This window comes from Eulemur rufifrons, chromosome 7 (assembly GCF_041146395.1).
Source record: "Eulemur rufifrons isolate Redbay chromosome 7, OSU_ERuf_1, whole genome shotgun sequence".
Classification (NCBI taxonomy): domain Eukaryota; kingdom Metazoa; phylum Chordata; class Mammalia; order Primates; family Lemuridae; genus Eulemur; species Eulemur rufifrons.
The window spans coordinates 223272702-223294917 of NC_090989.1; the positions used below are offsets into that span (position 1 = coordinate 223272702).

Below are 22216 nucleotides of genomic sequence, written 5' to 3' on the forward strand. Positions count from 1 at the left end.
GGGCCTTCTGAGTCCTGGGCACTGTGACCAGGAAAGATTCTGTGTCTCTTCCACTGGAGGTGTCCCTGGCCCAGCTGCTGCAGGCAGTCTCTCCTCCCGCTTGCTCTCAGGCTCTCTCTGTTCGTGCCTGGTTTGGCAGATGTCACGTTACACTTTAACGGGGGGAAGGGGTGTTCTAAAGCTGCGGTCCCCAACCCTTGGGCCTATCAGGGACCAGGCCGCAGAGCTCGGCCCCCCTTCCCCTCACCTCTGGAAAAATTGTCTTCCATGAAACTTAGGAAGGGGGATGCACAGCAGGAGGTGACCAGCGGGGGAGGAGGGGCAGCGTATTTACAGCCACTCCCCATCGCTTGCATCACTGTCTGCGCTCTGCCTCCCCTCTCCAAGTCCGTGGAAAAATTGTCCCTGGTGCCAAAAAGGTTGGGGACCACTGTTAAAGAATGTCTGTTTATGTGTACCTTCAAAAAGCTACTTAAAATTAATTCGCTTAAAACGAGGACCAAAATTTCAAAGTAAGTGTGTATTAAAAGGGATTGGATTAAAACTTTACCTTGAAAAACAATGCTAAAAATTATAAATACAATCTTAGTTTATCTTTTGACTAACAGCACCTAGGTTGTAATTCCAACTACAAGCAAATTCTTAGAACAGAGTAGTAGCATTGATTTTATATTGATTTAGTATTGATTTTAGTTTTTGTTTTTTTTTTCACCAAAAAGCCATTGAATCACACAATAAAATAGTCTCCTTCAGTTCACATGTGACTTTTGCGGCATGATCAGAAAAGGTCATTACGATCATGAAGAGAAGCATTTCAGCAAAAATATTTAAGGGCTGACTCAATTTTCCTAAGGGCCTCTCCTAATTATTACATATTCCTGTCATTCTCTTTCAAAGCATCTCTGGTGTTCTGATGTTATCATTCTTTCCATTTATTGCTTCTTAATTGACTGGTGCAACTCTGCCAACTCCTCCATTGTCGGTAGCAGGGTTAAGCAATTCCCCAATTTGCCTTCTTCAACTTTATGCAATTCTGCTATCTATTTATTTTTGCAGTATTTGCACCTCTCTGCACTGTATTTGCTGTTTTTGTTTTGGTTTTGACCCATAATGTCACGTGGTCCCGACAGTCAGCTGGAGACCAGTTGACCAAGAAGTGGACCTAGTGTCTGGGGAGGAGGGCTGTTCAAGTGGGCACTGACATTGTATCTTCATTCGTTTTCTGTTTCTATAAGTGAATACCTGAGACTGGGTGATTGATAAAGAAATTTATTTCTTATAGTTCTGGAGGCTGGGAAGTCCAAGGTCAAGCAGCCACTTCTGGTTCAGGCCTTCTTACTGGTAGGGCACAGGGCGTCACATGGTGAGGGCCTCACAAGAGATGACCAGACCAGACTAGCCTTTATAACAGACCCACTTTATGGTGACTGACCCACTCCCTCAATAGCCAGTTCATCCATGAATGGATTAATCCACTCATGAGGGCAAAGCCCTCATGACAGAGTCGCCTCCCAAAGGTCCTACCTCTCAACATTGCTACATTAAGGGCCAAGTTTCCAACATATGAATTCTGGGCACACACTCAAACTATAGCACATTATAAGTAGTCGGCTCATTCATGACTGTTTTTGTGTCATTACAGCTTTTCTTTTCCTGTAGGGACTTAAACAATGACCACTGTTTACAGAGGACACCCTCTATTTGTAATCTATAGCTCTAGCTCCCCTGATAGACCTGGACCTTCTTGGGGGCAGGCAGGAATCTGGGCTTACTCAGACTCTGTCAGCACTTCAGGGTGGGGTAAATGAACAAATGGCCCAGATAGAACTCATTTTTTGTGTGTCCCTTGACTAGAATTTCTCCAGAAGTCTTTCCGTGTCTCTATACCCCTCTCCAAATCATGGATTTGCTCTTGCAGGTCCTGCCTCAGTCCTTAAAGGAAAGAGGCAGGGGGCCCTCACCTCCAGCTTAGGGGTATTCTCATGATCATCCCATCAACTTGGCCAGTTTTCATCTTCTCTTACTGCAGATTTTCAGGGACTAAAAAAGGATCAAGGGAAAGGGAAGAGGGTTGAGAGTGGAACTCGATCCCTCACTCCTTTAGATCTTCCTGTTCAACTCAGGAAATCATTACAAAGTGCCTTCATTGGGCTTCTTCTCTGAGAGCTGCAGATCAGTAGACAGAGAGTAGGAGCTATTGGCAAGGCCCTGTGTCACCCTCAGGGTGGCTCCGGTGGTACTCCCTGCCCAGCTTCGCAGCCTCCTCTCTCCCCACCCAGCCAGAGCTGCGCTGTTCCTGTCCCATCCCACTCTGTGAACACTGCAGTGTGTAGGGTTCAGCTGAAGCATCACCTCCCCCAGGAAGCACTGCCTGATACACACCCTCCCCTCTGTGCCCCCACTGTACAGGTTAATGCCCCAGCCACCTGCTGCGGCCCTGCCTTTATAATCTGCCTCCTTCCATTCTCTGGAAACCTATCTCCTTCCCTTTGTTCTTTGGCCCAGTGTTAGGAACACAGGTAGGCACTGAGATGTCTGCTGAAGGAATCAATGAATAATAATTATTCATGTGCTGATTTTCCTCCTTACAAGCATAGCCTGGAAGTCCCTGGAGCCATTTTCCTGTCTCACCCCAACCACCAGCTGTGCAGTCTTTGCCCTAGGAGATGTTCTATCAGAATGAAAATGATCATTGCATCCCTAGGCCACCTCTGGCTCCAGTGCCAGTGGACAGGACAATCCATTATTGTCTTGACGTTGAAGAACCTAAGTCTTCAGGCTAGGAGCTCTGCTCTGTGGAGTCCCAGAGCTGAGTTGGTAAAATTTAGATCATAGTTGTGGACAATCTGCTAGAACATAATCTGCAGAAGACAAGTTGTTGATCTTAAGGAGACCTCTTGTAATTACATAGAGAAGGGAATTATGGATAAGGCATCTCTGAATGCTCCATCCTAGATAGACGTCCACGTTCAGCACTTACCTTTGTGAATTCCCAACCCACATTTGCTTCCCATCCCCATAGGCAAATGATCTCATTGTTTAACATTGAATATCCATCCAGTAGCCCAGAAGGCATGAGACTCCAGACAGAGGAATATGTGATAATTTTTACTTTTTCTATTATATCTACCAAAATTGGCTAGATTTTGCCTCCAATATATTCTTTGAAAGTAAAAAAATATTATGTAACTTGTGGTTTTTTCGTCCACTTTTAAGAGTGTATCAAGGTAGAAATTGGAAGTAGGATGCAAAGGGCTTTTAAAGCAGACATTGGAGATGAGTTGAATACTAACACCATCTTTCAGGCTTCACGGGCACTGTGTCTATTCCAAAGGTGTTTGTCCACTCTTGACATTTCAACAATGGTATGGCGATTTGTAGGCTTCCACCAGATGGGGTCCTCTCATTTGGAGACAGCTTTCTGCTTCAAAAGAGCTTTGCTAGAGCCGAGGTTAAAATCTTCACAGGCGAAGACCATTTCTGTAATTCAAAATGCAGATTGAGTGTTCAACACACAGCAGTGGAAGGGTGCTAGAAAATAATCAAAGAAAGCGGTGGGTGGATCTGTAATGTATCTGCTTTCCATGCAAGTTGGAAAACATTGTAAAGCTAGAGCTATATTAAAATCATTTATTCAGCAAACATTTACTGAGCGCCTACTGGTTACAAGACCCAAGGGTAGGCACTTGGATGATGAAAACAAATGAGACAAGGTTCCTACTGCCCAAGAGCTGTTGGGGGTGGAGGGATGTACACGTGAACAGATAATTACACAACGGGCACATGCCATCAGAGAGAAGTGCACTGCACATAGCATCTGAGAAGGCTTCAGCCAGATGAGTGCTTTCACATTGAGCATTGAACATGGGAGGGAATGAGGGAGAGGTCTCTAAGTGGAGGTCGTTAATTGCAGGTGCAATGGAAGGGAACGTGAATGAGCTTGAGCACGTGCAGAAGGCTAGAGCCTCAGCTGTCCGAGGGGAAGGGGTCCCTGTTGAGGTGGGTGTGGGTCCCACCAGAGCCTCTGTGAGGGCAGTGCCTTGTTTGTGCCTCATCACTGGCGTCACATGGTGGATGCCCAGCACTAGTCACCTCACTTTACTGTGGGGTCTGACCTCCCTCTCTGCACTGCTGCTCCTTGTCCAGATGACCTGTCTTCCCCCATCATCCTAAGGTCATCCGGTGCCCACTAAGTTGTAAAGAATCCATTTTTAGAAGACTTGGAGCAATAGAGAAATGGGAAATGTGAGACACTGTAGGGGATATTTTTTAAATGAAAGTGTTACACAGCCCTCAAAACCAAGCAATTAAAGAGCATCCAGCTGCACTGGCTTCCCCAGGGGCCAGAGACCCTTAAATTCTTGGTGACAGAGGAAATTACTTGGGGGCAAAAATATAGAGCCATAAATACCTGAGGAAGCTCTTCAGATTTGAAAAACTGGCAAAATTTAGAGGCATTAAATCCTCGTGAAGACTTCACTGCATTAATATTGAGTAAGCCAAACATAGAGCTAAATCAGTAAGTACCCACCAGCGCTCTCGGGTGTCGAATGAAAAATCCTGTGTGTTTCTTTTTAAAGGCACACAAGGCTGCTTTATTGTGGCCAGGGGCTGTGAGGCCTGGGATTGTTTATGGCTGCTGTTACCGTGCCTGCCCTCTTGGCTTTACTGCAGACAGTCTGATTTCTGCATGTGAATATTTAAGGGGCTCATTGGTCCTCACCTCGCTGCCCAGAATTAGGTATATGTGGTCATGGGAAACAGATCCAGGCCTTACAGCCATGGGGTAGGATTGCACGACTTCTTAGTCTGAATGATAGTGAATCTCACTGCATCATCTTTCTGTGCATTTGGTATCCCCTATATTTCCTGTAATTTAGACTTTTTTGGAAAGGATTGCTTTTTTTTATTATTTCACACAGTGCTCACTGAGAGTGTACCCCACCCCCACGTCACTGCTATGTGAAACATTCTCCTTTGCCAGGGGAGCCAGCGTCAAGAAATCAGACTCAGGTTCAAGCAAGCACTAGTGTTCTCTTGCTTTCTTTAGGCAAGTTCACATCCCCACGCTTCCTGAGAGAATACATCCTTGTGTGGTTTCTCTCTGTTTTATGCCTCCTGTCAAACACACCAACATGCTGTGAAGCAGGGCATCCTTCCTCCCAGAGGACCCTCGCTGCAGAATTCTTAAGCCTCCTTGTGATGCCCCTGAAGATGCCCTTCATCTCCCAAGATTTCAGGAGCACACAGCATTGTTTGGGTATCGCCTGGGGAGTGTTTTCAGGGCCTGTATGAGTCCCATCCCGGTGCCTGCTTGCTTTATTGGGCCATCCATTCAGCAGGTATTTATGGAGCACCTGCTGTGCGTGCCGACCTGGGAGCTTCATATTCCTTCTAGCAGGGCCTGGCAGTACAAGGAGCTGGGGCCCCATCGACTGAGGCAATACCATACCCGAGAGGGGCCATTCTCCCTGAACCTATTTTTCTAAGCCTTATTTTCAAACATACTATTTGACAAAGGATTTTTGAACTGTTCATCCAAGGGTAGGTGGTTTGGATGCTGAAATGCTGAAATTCCTCTCCATGTTCAATGGCCTGTGCATGAAATCTGACAAAATATCCAAAATCTGAACTGACTAGGAAAATTACAGGTAGCGTGGCTTCCAGCCATCAAAATCAGTCCCAGCTGCCTCTTTAAAAATATGCATTTTAATTTTTGCTTTTCCATTCGTATCATCTCGGGCAGGTGATTTTATAAGACATTTGGCACCGTGAGTGTTTTCATCTTTCAGTAAGAAAATAATTTTTTAAATGTTTTTGTGTAATACCCTTAGCTCTATTCATTTAGGATGTTAAGTTTGATATTCAACTTTTTCTATATTTTCTTTCAACAGTTGGCCTACAGGGAAAAAAGACCCAGAGCTATAGAAGCTCCGTTAAAAGCATGGCAGGGAACTGAGAAAGCAAGCTTGAAAACCGCAGGTGCTTTATGTATGGTTGGCGGTTTCGCTCCAAAGAGGCTTTCTCCCCACTGAAATGTTGGTGGGGTTGCGTTCTGCTTTGCTCTCTGTCCGAGCCGGGTGTTGCCGAGTCCCTCGGGTTCTCACTGTGTCTATCCTCTTGCTGTGTTCTAGTCTCCGTCTCCTGGCAGTTCCTCACCCCTGGGTGCCGAGTCATCGAGTACACCTCTTCACCCCGGTGACCCCACGGAAGCTTCCACAAATAAAGAGGTAGGGTGCCGTTGTGTCTCCAAAGCTGTCAGCCCGTTTTGCTATATCCTAATACTGCTCCGTGCTTTCTAATACAGCCCCCTCCAGAGCTCCTGACCCAGGTTAACCTGGGGAGAAAAATCCTGATTTCTCCTCTCCAATGTGCAATTCATCCAATTTGGTAGCCACTGGCCACGGGTATGTAATTAATGAATAAAATGAAAAATTCACATCCTAAGCACACTGGCCACATTTCAAGTGCTCGGTAGCCATCTGTGACTAGTAGCCACTGTATTGGTCACGGCAGATTACAGAACATTTGCATCATTGCAGAAAGTTCTGTTGGACAGCACTGAATACTGGACACCAGATGCTGCATGGACCAGCATCCTTCCTCATGGCATTACGTGCCTTCTGATACCATGGATTTGCAGTTGCCGTGTGCTTTGGAAAATGGGTTGGTTTCTTAAACACCCATCTATTTCAGGCCCAAGTGAATTACCTTGCATAAGAACAGGGTGACTGCATATCTCAGTTTACCTGGGGCCTGGTTCCAGTTCCCACCTATCATCCAAGCAGCCCACCTAGTGAGTGCCCCTTCTCACTTGCTACAATAGTGCTGTCCGGCAGAACGGTGATGGAAATGTTCTGCTTCTGTCCAGTATGGTAGTCACTAGCCTGATGTGCCTGCTGAGCCCTGGAACTGTGGCCAGTGGGACTGAGGAACTGAGTTTCTCATTTTACTCCATGTTAAATAATGTCACTGGGGACTACTGGACAGTGCAGCTCTAACGTGTCCCTTTTGGACAAGTCCTATAGTTGCCCTGCTTATGGAGAATGTTTAAGTGAGAATAGTCTTACCTGCTCCCACTGAGGTCTCTGGGGCTAGAAAAGGGCAGGTGGGGCAGCCACTGCCTTCTCCTGTACCTGATGTCCTTTTATACCTGGCTGTCCCCCACACCTTCTTGTGAACCAGCAGCATCAGGTAAACATTGGCCTGCACCATAACCTGTGCATGGGCTCAGCTCACTCTAAATATAGATGCTCCTAATCAACGCTGAAGAGATGTGTTAAAGAGGTAAACCACATAATGAACGATGGTCTCATTTTCCCTCCTTTTGCTGATAATTTTATGTTAAATGCAATGAAAGAAAACACTCTGTTTTAACCTGAGTGGCAGATCGCTTCTAAAGAGAGTCTTAGTTAAAATTTACCCTTAAAGTATCATTGAATACGCATATATTTGCCAGTAAATATTTATGCAAGGGAGAAGTGTATTTTTTTTGTTACTATATTCATATCAAACCAAACTAACATAGAGAGACCTTCTCTGCAATGACACCAACATTAGAACTTAGACTAGAAATATACTTTGACCTCCTCTGGTGTTGCTCCTTAGACCCTAGGCCACTGGAACAGGAGTGACAGGGTCACAGTTTCTGCTGGTCCTGCCATTCCACAGTTTGCTTCGTACTTTACTCATAGCACATGGACAGGTGAGAACAAATAGAAGAAGGAAACAATGACAGCTGCAGTGGAATAACAGTAATGAGTATTGTCATTTCCTGAACATTCACAGTGCTCCAGACACTGCACTGAGCAAATCACAAATAGTATCTCATTTAATTTTTTTTTTTTTTTTCAGAAAACCAGCATTTTTAATGAAGTGGGTTTTTTTTTTTCCATCTTATTATGGGGGATACAGAATTTCAGGTTACATACGTTGCCCATGTACCACCTGTCCCCCCGAGTCAAAGCTCCAGGTGTGTCCGTTCCCCAGTGCACATTGCACTCATCATGTAGGCATACACCCATCCCCTCCCCCCACCCCCTACCTCAGTCTGATATCCGATTGGTATCGTTCCCAGATGTGAATTTAGGTGATGATCAGGGAAACCAATTTTCTGGTGAGTACATGTGATGTTTGTTTTTCCATTCTTGGGATACTTCACTTAATATAGTGGGTTCCAACTCTCCCCAGGAGAACCATAGAGATGTCGTATCTCTGTTATTCCTTATAGCTGAGTAATATTCCATGGTATGCATATACCACAGTTTACTAATCCATTCATATTTAATTCTTGAAAGAATTTTTTGAGGTAGTTATCATTGTCCTCCTTTGTCAGGTGAGGAAGCTTAAAGGTTAAGTAACTTACGTGAGGTCACGGAGCTCATAAGTTGTCAGCCAGAATTTGAATCCAGAGCTCTTGTGGGCCCATGCTCCTAACCAACAGGATCTGAGCTCCTAGGGTGGAACGTGCTTGCGGATCACAGGCTGTGTGGACAGGGTCGCTTGTCTGTCATTATTCCAATTGTCACGCATCCAAGGTCTTCACACGGTTTGGTTTGTGTGACCCCCAGGAAAATCCCATAGACCTTAGCCTTTGGCTTTTTAAGTACAACTATATTTATTAATTCTTGAATGTTAAGGGTCAACTGATGTTCATCTCCATCCACATGTGAGAAAACAAAGGGCTAATCAGACATCTGAATATTCAGCATTTGATTATGCATCAGATATAATAAGCAAGGCAAATTTGTTAGTTTCTCAGTTCCTACAAGACTTGGCACATGTTTCTGCATATCCTTAGAAACAATGATGAAAATCTTCCTTGTGTGCAATAATTATAGATTCTTTCATTCTACAAAACCTTATTTTTTCAAAAATTTACTATCCCAGAGACTAAAAGAAAGCTAGTCATGAGTTCATGAATAGAAAATAGGTGAATGTATCCAATGCCCTCCATTGTAGCTCTAAATAAAATGGCAGCTTTTCGAGCTATAGACTAAAGTAATTCTTTTGTAGCTTCTGCCAAAATCTGTACACTGTCTTCAAGATTAGCATTCAGAAAAGTATTCTAATAGTCTAAGAAAATCTGAATTGGCTTCTTGGATGTGCCTGGAGGCTAAGCCATTTTGATTTCACAAAGTAAACTCTCATTACACCAGAGCTCTAGCTACTTGGGTCAAGTGAAGGGAGATGGTTGGGAAATAATAATTTAAAAGTCTTCAGCCCTTATGAAGAATCGAGCTTCTGTCTGTATACCATAGAGTTGTTTTTTTTTTTTTTTTCTTTAAACCAACCAGAATGAGACAGACTTAGCTGTTGACCCTCACCTGGGCCTGTTTTCTCGCCTGGGTAAAGCACTACAAAAACTAGAGTTCTCTTTCCTCCATCCACGTATCCTGGCTTTTGCTTTGTGTGCATTTTTCCATAAATGCATTAGCAGCCAGGAACCTTCCATTCCTGGTGCACAAGCGACCTGCCCTCCTCGGTGTGAGGAGCCATTGCATCCCAGCAAGCACGCCTGCCCTGTGTGATTAGTGTTGAATCCTTGTCATTGTCCTGAATTGAGTTAGAGTTTTAACACCATATTTCTTTAACTGCCCCCAATTTTTCACGTAGCAACACTACTATTTTTAGAACGTTGCACAGGTATTAACTAATTAATCATCTCTTTGCCATTCCCATCTTCCAAGTAAAGAGCACAGTGTAAAGTGCTAGAATATAGTCACTCCCTATGACATCCCAGCCCTCACCCAGAGCCCTTTCCCCTTCCAGCCCCGAGGTACCCCAGAGTATACCACCTGTTCAAGTCAGCCAGTGGAGCAGCTGTGCAGCGCTAGATACCCCTTCTCTTAAAGGTGTCTATTTAAATGATCATCTAAAACCTGGTAGATTCTCAGCAGTGAAAAGCTTGGCCATGCAAACCTTACCTTCTGCCCATTTTAGGGACTCTTGTCTTTAATATTAGCTCTCTGCTGTCCTGCAATGCGTGCACCGCCCTGCCCCAGACACGGCAGCTACAGATTCTATTATTAGTTGAAGCGGGAATGAATTTTCTACTCTTATCTCACTCAGAGTTATGTCGAGGACATCTGCTTGTGAGAGGAGCCTATGGTGAGTTTTGGTCCTTTGAGAGCAGGCATGTAAGCTGCCATCCTGTCAGATTCTAGAACCTTCTGCCCACTGTCTCCACTTCCAACTGTGCTGTTAGAAGACTAAGCTTTGCTCTGAGGTGTTAATAGAATAAATTCCAGAGTTTTTTAATTGCTCCTTTGTTGTGTTCTTATTTTAAGGTAGCACACAAAAATGATTTATATAATGGAATTTATCAACTAATATACATCTGTAAGAGGTGAAAGGAAGAGATTTCAAAAAACTCTGGCACACATTTTTAGCACAGTGAGAGATCACTGTGGCAAAGACATAAAATTCTCTAAGAGAATTCTTCATTTCAGCATATAATAGTGGTGCTTTTACTAATGAGTTTTTCACATGGAAATGCAGATTCTTAAGGACACAAATTGTGCCCTTTTTACTGCTGTTGCTGATTACAGGTTTTGGTCTGTGGGATTTTTTTTTAAGCCAACAGGTACCTCTCTGATTGTGAATTTTAAGATTTTCAGATTACCTAAAATATGAGTGAAGTGTTCTGGGTTTTAGGTAACCTTTACTAATAAATGCATATGTTTATCCACACTTCACTTTCTCTAACCCAAAATGTTCAACAACTGGTTAATAATTGGTGATGTATTTATTTTTCATGTTGCATGGATGGTTGTGTTAATGCATATTTCATCACGCTCTGCCCCCTTTGAAACCTCTTTGTCTTAATTACAGTCAAGAAAAAGCTTGGCTTCATTCCCAACCTACGTTGAAGGTAAGAGCTGAAAAAAAATATTGAGCACTGAGTCATTCATGAATCTTCTAGCATTTGGGGCATTGGAAGCACTAAGATAATAAGACAATACTGAGGAAGGAAGGCCACAAAGTCACTTATTCACAGTGTTAACAGTCTTGGTATCTTAGACTGAAAGTACAATAGCTGGTAACTTCTCAAAAATCCTCCTCCCTGCCTTTGCTTATTATGTGGATCAAGTTCCTGAGGCAGGGGGTGAAGCTGTGGGCTTTACCATGTGTCCAGACAGCTTGGAAAGGGCCACATTGGGTCTGAAACCCAGGTCTCCTTACTTTCAGCCAGTGCACCTCTTAACGTTCATCAAGAAAAATTCAAGTGGGAATGAAATTTAACTAGGGGAGAAATTTTGGTCCTTTTTATAAGAAATACCTTCCCAGTAATTCCCATCTATTGCTTGGATGCGCTAGTAATAGTAACATGTATCGAGCACTTACTGTCTGCCAGGGACTGTTCTAAGCCACTTTCCATGTAAGAACTAATTAAATCCCCACATTAGTCTTGGGAAGGGGGTTTTACTATTATGCCCATGTTGTACATGAGAGAACTGAGGCATTGAGAGGGTGAGAACCTTGCCCAAGATCACATAGTTAGCAACACAGAGCCGGGCTGTGCACCAGCTGGCTGACTCCACAATTCTCCTTGGAACCAGTGTTCTCTATGGGGCTGCCACACATGGTTGAGCAGGCTGTTCACTGCACAAGGGCACCCGGTCAAGAGGCTTAGCGGGGCCAAAATTCAGCCCCAGCTCTGGACCCCAGCTTGAGCTCGTGCCATCCACAGGGGGCAGCTGTTTCTTATTCACGCAGAATCGCCCTCTGGCTGGAGGCAGTTCAGATGCTCTGAGCCAGGGTGGATGACTGCGTTTTCCTTGAAGGAGGCTTTTCTGGAAGCTAGAGAAAGCCTAGACGTCTCTTTAAGGTCTGTCTGGCCTTTGGATCCTGTGAGTGAACATTCAGTGTGTTCCATTGCCTGGGAACGAGTTACCAGGATTCATCAACCTTCACGAACCGCCAGGCCTGAAGCCCAGGACAAGGTCATAGTTTTGGTTTAGTTACTCAGGTTTCTTTCTCAAGTAACCTGTAAATTATTTACATCATTTTTGTGAAGCTCTAAAATTCCATGAGAGCACATTAGGAAGTTTTCAGAAGTTAAGAAACTCCCTCTGTCTTCATATCCATCCCACCAGGCCTCAAGATTTTCAGGATCCGCACTTTTACTTTCTTTGTTTCAACCTCCACTTTAGTTTAGAAAAATGAATAGATTATTTTAAGTCTGTTGCCCTGATAAGTAGCTTATCCTCGGAAGCAGCTGTGTAAGCTCAAGATGAACTTGACGTTTAGGGATAAAAACCATTTCGGATTAATCCTCCAAGAGGAAAAAGCAAATTGTTTCCATTTCAAATTATCTAATTTAAGACCCTGAGGTTTTGACAGTAGGTGAAAATGTATATTTTAGTCTCCCCAGATACGGCATTCAAGTCAAAGAAAATACATAGATTTCAACTGAAGATTAAAATGCCTTTCTTAGTGAACCTGTTAGAAAGTTGTGTGTTAGTCCTAAACATGTTTTAATTTTGGGTAGAGTTTTCAGGCAATTGTGATTAGAACCAGATGCCTCCCAGCAAAAATATTTAATATAGGTTTGATTTAAAAGGCTGGTCAATGAGAACAGAAAATTTTGATTTTCCTTGGAATTGATCTGTGTGTGGACACAGAGCAGGAACATGATAGCCTGTAAGTTAGCAAGATCAGCAGCATGGCGCCCTGGCTTTGGGGTAATGTTATCTGTCTTGCAGAATTGGGATTGGAGGCCGTTATAGGAATTCAGACATTCCAAAACAAATACCCTATTTTTCTGATTTAGAAAATTTGCTTTCTCCATTATGGATTGCATGGAGGAAGGAGATATGAATGGACAGCAAATAATAGGAACTGCTGTAAAATGAGTTTTTCTAATGAGAAGCCATGTATTCACCCAAGCATTTATCTGGCAAACGACTGGGTGACAGACACTAAGACACAAGAGAGTCAGAGATGAATATGACATGGTCCTTTTTTTTTTTTTTTTTTGAGACAGAGTCTCACTCTGTTGCCCGGGCTAGAGTGAGTGCCGTGGCGTCAGCCTAGCTCACAGCAACCTCAGACTCCTGAGCTCAAGGGATCCTCCTGTCTCAGCCTCCCGAGTAGCTGGGACTACAGGCATGCACCACCATGCCCGGCTAATTTTTTCTATATATATTTTTAGCTGTCCATATAATTTCTTTCTATTTTTAGTAGAGATGGGGTCTCGCTCTTGCTCAGGCTGGTCTCGAACTCCTGAGCTCAAACGATCCGCCCACCTCGGCCTCCCAGAGTGCTAGGATTACAGGCGTGAGCCACCGTGCCCGGCCTGACATGGTCCTTGTCCCCAAAGAGCTCACAGTCTAACAAGAAAAACAATATCCTTTGTCACTGGATTTTATGTTTCGTATTTAAGTAAATAGTCAAATCATTTCTTACAGTATATGGCTTGGGTCAGTTACTCTAAGAAACTGTGCCTTCTATTGAAAATGAGGAGTGGGTGAAGGCAGACACAGAATGATGCCTCAGACCAGCGGGTTAACTCACCTGCTCAGGGACCTCGGCACCTGGCCCACCTGTGCCAGTAGCGAGGTGTAGGGGAGGGTGGTGCGCCATTCGGGGTTCGTCTGGACCTGCCCCAGGGTGGCTTCACTCACCACTGTGGCTCTGTGTATTACAGTTCCTGGACCTTGCGACCCTGAAGACTTGATCGATGGAATCATTTTTGCCGCCAACTACCTTGGCTCCACCCAGCTGCTCTCAGACAAAACTCCCTCCAAAAATGTGCGCATGATGCAGGCCCAGGAAGCAGTGAGCAGGATCAAGGTGAGGAGGCCTGGGTGCTCTGAGGGGGACGCTGGGCAGATACAGCACCTGAACAAGTCACAGCGTCAGCCCACAGCTCTGTCTAGTCCCAACTTAGAGGAGAGTGGATTGAGATAACATCACACGTGGTACTCGTACACGTGCCTGCTAACAGTTCTAAACAGAGAAAAGATTTCTAAAGTGTACGGGAGTCTTTATAAACACAATCTACTTGGAAAAAGTGCATATGATTATAAACCTTGAAAAGTTGGTATAACGAGGAAGGGAAGTCATTTTGAGTATTATGTCTCAAATGTGAGCCATTTATCACTGGATTTACACTGATAGGTAGAGATCAGCGACTTAAACATTCGTGTTACAGAGTTGGTTCAAATTAGGTGGCGTTGCTTTTGGACCAGTTGACCCTGTTCAAGCGAGACTGAACTGCCTTGCTTGGAGTAAAAGGAACCGTTTGATCAAATCTAACCTGGCTAGTCTGAACAAGCAGAGCAAGTCTAACCCAGGTTAAACTAGTTTGAGCCAGTTGTAACCTGTTGGAATCTGTTTTATCAAGGCTTAAAAGGGGCGAGCCTATAAGATCTGGGAAGAACCGCTTTCATCTGGTTCAAATCATTCACAGCTAGTTTGAACCAGCCACACCCAGTTTGTTGCCATGGAAATGCAGAGCTCTAGAATCTCCACCGTGATGCCAAGACCACCGAGAATCACGGGCAAACCAGGACTAAAGGGACACTGAGAGTGTGCTCATGCCATCCACATGCCACTGTGCCACCAGCACCTGGTACCACTGGGCAGCCACCCAGAGCCATGAGCAGGGAGGGGCAGCATCACTGTTGAGGCCCAGAGCCAGGTGTTTCCAGTGAGGCGGAACAGGTTAGGGCTTAACCAGAGCTAGTTTTATCCAGTTTTAACAGGTCAAAGTGCATTCCTCCCTCAGGCAACCTTTCCCCATTTCACACCTTCTCTCACATTCCCTGCATCCTGGTGTCTGTGTGGTAACTGGGATGACAAAGAAGGACAAGCACAAGGCAGTCACTGAGAGTCCTTAATCTCTCACTCACATAAGAAATATTTCTCGTGCATGTCGATATGCAGGGCTGTGCAGGGTTTTGGGAGGGAGGAAACCTAGCGATCAGTAAAGTGAGATCCCCGCCCTCAAGCTCAACAGCACAAATGAAGACACAATGAATCAGGCCGGAGGAGGAGAGCGGTCTGTCGGGTACAAAGTGCCCCAGGAGCCGGGGGAGGCCTGGCGAGGTGAGACGTACCTGAGAGGTGGAGGGTGGCAGTGACCAGCAGTTCCAGAGGTGGCTGGTCTGGGCCTCTTACCTGAGCTGATTGCTGTGATAGTCACATGTCCAGGCTCTGCCATGTGGTGAAGATTAACTAGCTCCCATTTCCACTGATGCCCTGACTACGGTGCCTCGGAGCCCTCGGCTACCTGGGCAGCTGCAGTTTGCCAGGACCCTGTGAGTGACCCCAGGCCCTCTCACTGCCCCCTCTTCTCCATGGCGCCTGATCTCACCGCTGCTCTGCACTGGGAGGGAGCACTTCTTCCCCAGCTCACAGCTGGCCCTTCCCTCAACTCCGCACAGTCCAGCAAGCCCATGCTGCAGCTTTTGCCGTGACTACTGAGGTTCAGGAATGAGGACTTAAACCAGGGAGTAACTTACAACTGCCTGAAACGTAGCTACTGTCCCAACACTGATGGGCCAGACCCGACGTCAAGATTCCTCGCAGAACCCACTAGGTTCTCCCACGTGTCAGGGACCCACGCAGCCATGCCACGTGGGACACACAAACCTGTCTGGACCCCAGAGGCCCTGCCCTGAGGCCCACTTCTGCAGTGTTTATGTCTTCTCCAGAAATGAGCCTCTCCCAGGGTGATGGCCGGGGGAAGGTCTAGTTCTTTCCAGGGAAGCCCCACCCCACCCACAGAGATGCCTCTTGCCCCGTGGCTCTCAACAGGACAAGCCCATAAGAGTCTGACCTTCATACCTTTGGGGACTCTCACACTCAGTAATGCTGGGGGGGAACATACCAGGTTCCTATGGAGCTGCCTGTCCAGACTTGGCCTGACTCCGTTTCCCTGTCTCCCCTTCCTACAGAGGTAACTCCTGCCAGCAGGTCTCCCCATCTTCGTTTAGTATATTCCAGGCACAGCGTTCAAAATAGCAATGCACAGACCTCTCAAGCTACTTTCCAGGCATGGTCCCACCCTATTTCATACAGAGCAGAGAACATTAAAAACAAAGTCAACGGGGACGCAGTTCTAACTCCACATGTCCCACAGTTACCAAACAGCACCTGGTCTCCCAGGCACGCAATGCCGTGAGCTTCCCCAGCGTCCACAGGAGTACAAAGACCTGGCATGCCTCACTCGGGGTCTCTGACAGATGGGGACTGCCTCCGTAAGATGTGTTTGGAAATGGAGCGGGGGGGGGGGGGGCCCACTTCTGGTTGTCACGGTGACCGGAGGCATTTACTGGGCCAGAGCCAAGTGTGCTCAACGCCCGGTAAAATCCAAGACAGAGCCACACGGCCAAGATTCATCTCTACTAAGATGCCAGAGAGCCCCCATCAAGGAATGCTGCCAGGGCCCGTTCAGGTGGATCTCTCAGAACAAAGCAGCAGTTTCTGCCCCCAAAGGCGCACTCAAGACTCCTGAGACAGAAAACTGCGTGTTGCTTTGAGGTTAGTTTTTCCTAAGTTCTATCCATCAAGCTTTCAAAACCCTTAAGGTTTGATTTCATTTTGGGCACCTTGCCTATCTGCCTTCTGATAGCTTTGGATTCCTACAGATAGAGCATCTGTCTTTCCGTTCCCCGGCGACACGCAGGTAGTACTCAGATGGCCTTAAGGGGGAAAGGCAGGCAGGTCACTTGAACATACAGCAGCGTTCAGGGCAGACTGCAGCATCCCTGTACCAGATCCCAACCAGGGCCAATTATATCGTGAATTATATTTTATTTCCCCAGTGGTACCCGTTAGTGTTGTTATTTTTTATTTAAAGTCCAGCTCCCTCATAAGAAATCAGAAATTTTACTTGGAAGCTTCCAAAGAGTTAGTATCCAGAAGTTCCACAGTTCATTTGAACCAAAAATTAGATGGCTCTGTCGATCAGAACAAGCAAGATAGAGGCTTTGTGTTTATAAATACATTTTAGACCTGCCTGGAGCAGAGTGTGCATCTGGAAAACATATATTTATTTTTACAAGCAAATTACTCTAGTGTGAGGAATTCATTATAGAGTGGTAAAATTAAATGGTTACGTTTCATTTATAACTTACAAGTATCATTTTACAATGTGCTTCTACGCGTTGGAAGGAACTGTTGCCTATCATTAAATATTTTCTGCTTTGTGTTCCTTTTACATCCATTTAAACGCTCGTCAGATTGTTTGATGTTATACCCAGCCGGAAGCATTTTTCAATTGTAAGTGGAGATGGCTGTTTATTTCAGCACTCCCTAGAAAGTGGCTGTGTCAGGGAGTGTGCACAGAGACTTTGTCACATGCAGAGGGAAGCTGAGGACAGAGAGGGTTTCTCCGGAGCCTTCTGGGCTGGGCTCAAGTGGAGCTTGCACCATGGTGTCCACACGTGCCTGGGAGACGCCGCTCTCTAAGGCAGGTGGTACCGCACTGTTTCTCAAAGAGAGACTGACGTTTCAGGAACAAGTTATCTAGACCACCTCAACAGAAAGGACACAGAGCATAGCGAGGCTACAGATTTTATAGTGTCTACCCAGGAAGTAAGGGGAAAGCAAAGCTCTATGGATCTATTTTGCAATCCATTTAGCAATGTCCTTAACCCCAAGCTGATTAGTAATTTCAGACTCGTTGGTTTCACCTAAACAAAGGTGGAGTGCTTTCCTCCTTTTATTTCTTTGCTTCCTTCTTCCTCCCTCCCTCCCCGCAGGGACCCCCATTTTGTCCCTCTCTCTTTCCTCTGCCTACACTGTTGGTTTGACCGATTGGATGTGAGTGAGACCTCACCATGTGTCCTGGTATTTGTGCTGCTTTATCCCTGAGCAGACTGACCCTGATGCGTAGGTTTCCATTTCAAAGCAGTCTTTAATTTTTGTTCTGTTTGTTGACTGTGGTATCTGTCACTCATGTAGCACCAACTATACACGAGAATTGGACACTGCTCATTGGATTTACACTTGGAGTTGTAAGGATTACTGTTTTCTTAATTTAACAAAGAATTTACAGTGTCATTTGCCAGATGGAGAGAGAATTTGGAGCCGTGGTTGGCTAGGCATTTTCAACTTAATGTGAGAAGAAAACAAAGGAATTTGGCCCAAAAAGCAAACTGTCCCTGTGTAGACTTCTGACTCCAGTGATAGGCATTTTAGGAATAAAAATTAACCAATACACAGTTCTTGACCTTGAGAAACTCGCAGTCCAATAAAAGAAGCCAAAATGAATGTTTAAGGAACAGTAATACAAGGCAGCCCAGTTATCTGAAAATTAAAAGGCTTTTCTACGTACCAAAATATAAGAAATAAGACATGCCTGAACACAATAGCAGAATTAGAAGACATCTGCCATTTTTTTCAACTTTTTTTTTTTCCATCTTTGGTCCTCCTCTAATGTGTCCTTTCTGCCTTTGTTGTGCATGATTTTTGAGAAGTAATATCCTTCCAGGAAGCCCCTATATACTTTTGGAATGCATTAGAGCAATGGTTCTCAAAGTGTGATCCCTGGGCCAGCAGCATCAGCATTGCCTAGGAACTTAGTAGAAATGCAGGGGTTTAGGCCTGACCCAGACCTGCCGAGTACCCCAGAATGGGGACCCAAGAGTCTGTTCTAACAAGCCCTCCAGGAGAGTCTGATGTGCACTGCCTTGGAGAAGGGTGGGCCGTCCAGTGTTAAGGAGCATCTTCTCTCTGTCTGCTCTGCAGCGTTCTGGTCAAGCTGAGGACTTGTCACTGTAGGGTTCCACTGGCAAATAAGCTCAGGAAACACTACCAAACAGATCTCCTCTTTGGATATTTGCAACATAGGTTTTCCTCTTAAAGGTTCCGTGAAGTCCTGTGCCAAGGAAATTTCATTCCCTTTGTTTAACCAGCAGCTCCCATGATTATTTGAGCACAGAACACGTTATCACCGTGTGATAGTACCTCTGCTAATGTCTTGTTGCTAGTATTCTCTGGAACATGTTTTGGGAGGAACTTCTGGGGAGAGCTTTGCCCAACGTGCTGTCAGTCTTTACTGTGCCCTAGGTGGAGACACGCCTCTGCCCCAGGAGTGTGGGGCTCGTGCCCACTGACTCTCTACAGGGAACCGGACTTGGAGCCAGTGCAGTAGCTCACTTGTCTTCCTTTTTCTCCATCCCTACATTCTGCTGTCATTCCCACTTCATTCTCTGCTCTTCAGCCAGAAGATAGGGTGGCCTGCTGAGCCCTGCCTGAGCCATAGAGACTGCTTCGTGTCCATGCAGTGTGTGGTGTCTACGTCTCCATTCTTGCTGTATTTGCAAAGCTCATGCAATTAGATCGCCAATAGTGCATAGGTATTTTGTGGCCCATGCATTTTTGTAAGGAGCATTCATTATGTAATATTCTTACATCTGGCTTTACTAGCCTGTCCCAAAGACCAGATTTTTTTTTATTATTTTATGATTTCCTTTAAATGTCAGAAATTAGGATTTCATTGCAGAACTGAAATTTCTATCATGATGGCTTGGTCTAAATCGTGTCATTTCCCATCTTGCTTGAAGGAGTCTATAATCAGTAAAGAGGATACTGACACATCGGGCCCTTCATATATGTTATCCCATCTACTCCTCCAAATGGAGGGGGTAGGGAATCCTGTGAGGTAGGTGTTATTAACCCTGTCTTGCAGACAAGCTGAGCAGTTTACAGATGAGAAGCTTGCCCGGGTTGCACAACTAGTAGTTTAAAGGGTAGCGTGAGATGGCGTGAGTTTTAACCTCTATTGTGCCACTTCACAGCTGTGTGACTTTGGGAAAGTTAATTCGCCTCTCTGTGCCTCCTTTCCCTCTTCTGAAAAATGAGGATAATGTAGTGCCTACCTCACAGGGTTATTGCAGCTCTTACATTGATACGTGCAAAATGCTTAGAAGGATTCTGGCACATAGCAAGTGCTCAGTAAATGTCAGCTAGGGAAAGAAATTATAGAATAGGGAGGGGGCTGACTAACCTAGGGTGTCTTAACAACAGTAAGTAATACGCATCGTGGATTGAGCGAGTGGACGGATGGTGCCACAGGTTGTCCTTGGCACCACACCCTGATGGCTGGTAAGCCATGATCAACGCCATGAGACGCAAGGCTTTAAATGGATGTTGTCAGTCCCTGCTCTAAGATGCACGCTGGCCTTGTATTTCTCTTGGAAATACCTCTTTCTGCTCCAGTTTTACATTCTGGCTCTGACCCCTCATCTTTGGCAACGTTACATCTAAATTTTTAATTATAATTTGTTGCAGGGCACTTGGATATTATAAGCGATTAAAAGATAATATTACGCTAAAGGCATAGAATATATCTAACTTCGTAAAGCTTATGTGAGAATACCTTCCATAAAACTCAGTTTGCTTTTTGGATCCTCTTCCTCATTACTAGTTATAGCAAAAAACAGAACTTGCGTATTCCATCAGTGGTGGACCTATTTTCCTTTGAAAGTGTTCTTTCAAGTCACAATTGCCTAGAGTTGAAGAATTTTGACCAGCAGTTGTTAGGGTTTGGTATCAAAGGAATGGAAGCTCCTATATTACTGCCATAACCTTTCAGGGCAGGTAGAAAACAAACAGTAAGGTCTCACGGCAGCCATCTGGCGTGCAGATCATACCTGACGCAGGTGTGGTGTAGCGTCAGCACTGCCCTGCTTTCCCGGTGCGGGAATATTTCCACTGTAGTGCGCAGCAGTTAGGGTGACACTTGCACTTGCTGCCTTCAGACTTTTTCAGAGCAGACTGTTCTCCACGAACTCATGACCACCAGTGAGAGCTGCGGGAGGCGGGGTGTGGGCGTGGGGTTGCCCTAGTTTCCTAGGTGAACCAAAGATTATCTATTTGGTGACTGGATGGCTGACTCATCCAGTTTCTCTACAGCGAGGCAGTCCAGGCAACACAGTTTAGTCATTAATGAAATAGAGATGTGCTGCTGGGAGCAGAAGAGCTTCCCTGCCAGGTGAGTACCAAGGAATGTGAGCAAGCAGTTCTCCCTCCACCCACGCCCATCACCACAACAGCGTCCGCAGTTTGGCCATTGACTCACCATCATTTGTACAAGATCTGCATACAGAGCAAGCCTTAGCAAAAGCCAGGAAATCGCAGCATGACACTGGTAAATTATAATCATGTAACAACAAACACAGAGTGCCTGTAACGCACGAGGCACTGTTTGAAGAGCTTTGTAATTATTCGTCTTATCCTCTGAACAGCCCTATGAGGTAGATACTATTTTTATCCCCATTTTGCAGATGAAGAAACTGAGGCACAGAGACGTTAAGTCGCTTGCTCAAAGTTACATAACTAGTAGGTGGCAGAGCCAGGATTTGGTTTTAGACAGTCCAGCCCCAAAGTCCCTGCTTTTATCAACTGTGTTATCATTTATCATAATTATGAGCAATAGGGGAAAATTATATTCATTTTTAGTTAGGTATAAACTATATTACACAAATTTAAGGCAAGAAGTATTACTAGAGATAAAGAAGGGAGCACAATGAAAGGGTCAAGTCAACAAGAAGGGGTACCATCCTAAATGTGTGTGTACCCTATAGCATAGCTACGAGACAGCAGGAGATTTTAACACCTCTCTCTCTCAATAGATGGTGGAACAAGCAGACCAAAAAATCAGCAAGTACACTGAGGATTTGAACAACACTCTGAACCAATTTAATTGACCTAATTGACACTGGTAGAACGCTATTCCCAACAACTGTGGGATGTATATTTTGAAGTCCAAATGACACATTCACCAGAGTCAGTCATGTGCTGGGCCGTGTAGCTAAGCATCAGCATGTTTCAAAAGATTGAAATCATACAGAGTATGTTCTCTGGCCACCATGGAATTAATTCAGAAATCAATAACAAAAAGATAACTAGAAAATCCCCCAAATATAGTGAAATTAATAACATAATTGTAAATAACCCGAGGTTCAAAGAAGAAATCACAGAAGAAATTAGAAAATGTTTTCACGGAAAAATAATTAAATTGCAACATACCAAAATGTGTGGGACATAGCCAAAGCAGTGCTTAGAGGGACATTCACAGCTTTACATATCAGAGAGGAAAAAAGTTTGAAAAGCTATAATTTATGTTATCTTAGGAAGCTGAGAAAAAAAAATCAGCAAACTAAACCCAAGGAGAGAAGGAAATAAAGATCTAGGCTAAAATCAGTGGACTAGAAAAACAGGCACACAATAAAGAAAATCAACAGAACCAAAAGTTGGT

The 22216-nt window shown here is 44.9% G+C and overlaps 1 protein-coding gene across 1 annotated transcript in view; it reads left to right on the top strand.

Annotated features, from left to right (window-relative positions):
* Window positions 1–22216, top strand: part of APBA1 (amyloid beta precursor protein binding family A member 1) — a 60697-nt gene that overhangs the window by 18836 nt on the left and 19645 nt on the right. Inside the window, exons 2-4 of the mRNA XM_069474134.1 lie at window positions 6135–6230; window positions 10834–10873; window positions 13652–13797. Of these exons, the coding sequence (XP_069330235.1) occupies window positions 6135–6230; window positions 10834–10873; window positions 13652–13797 (282 nt within the window). The remainder of the gene's footprint in view (window positions 1–6134; window positions 6231–10833; window positions 10874–13651; window positions 13798–22216) is intronic.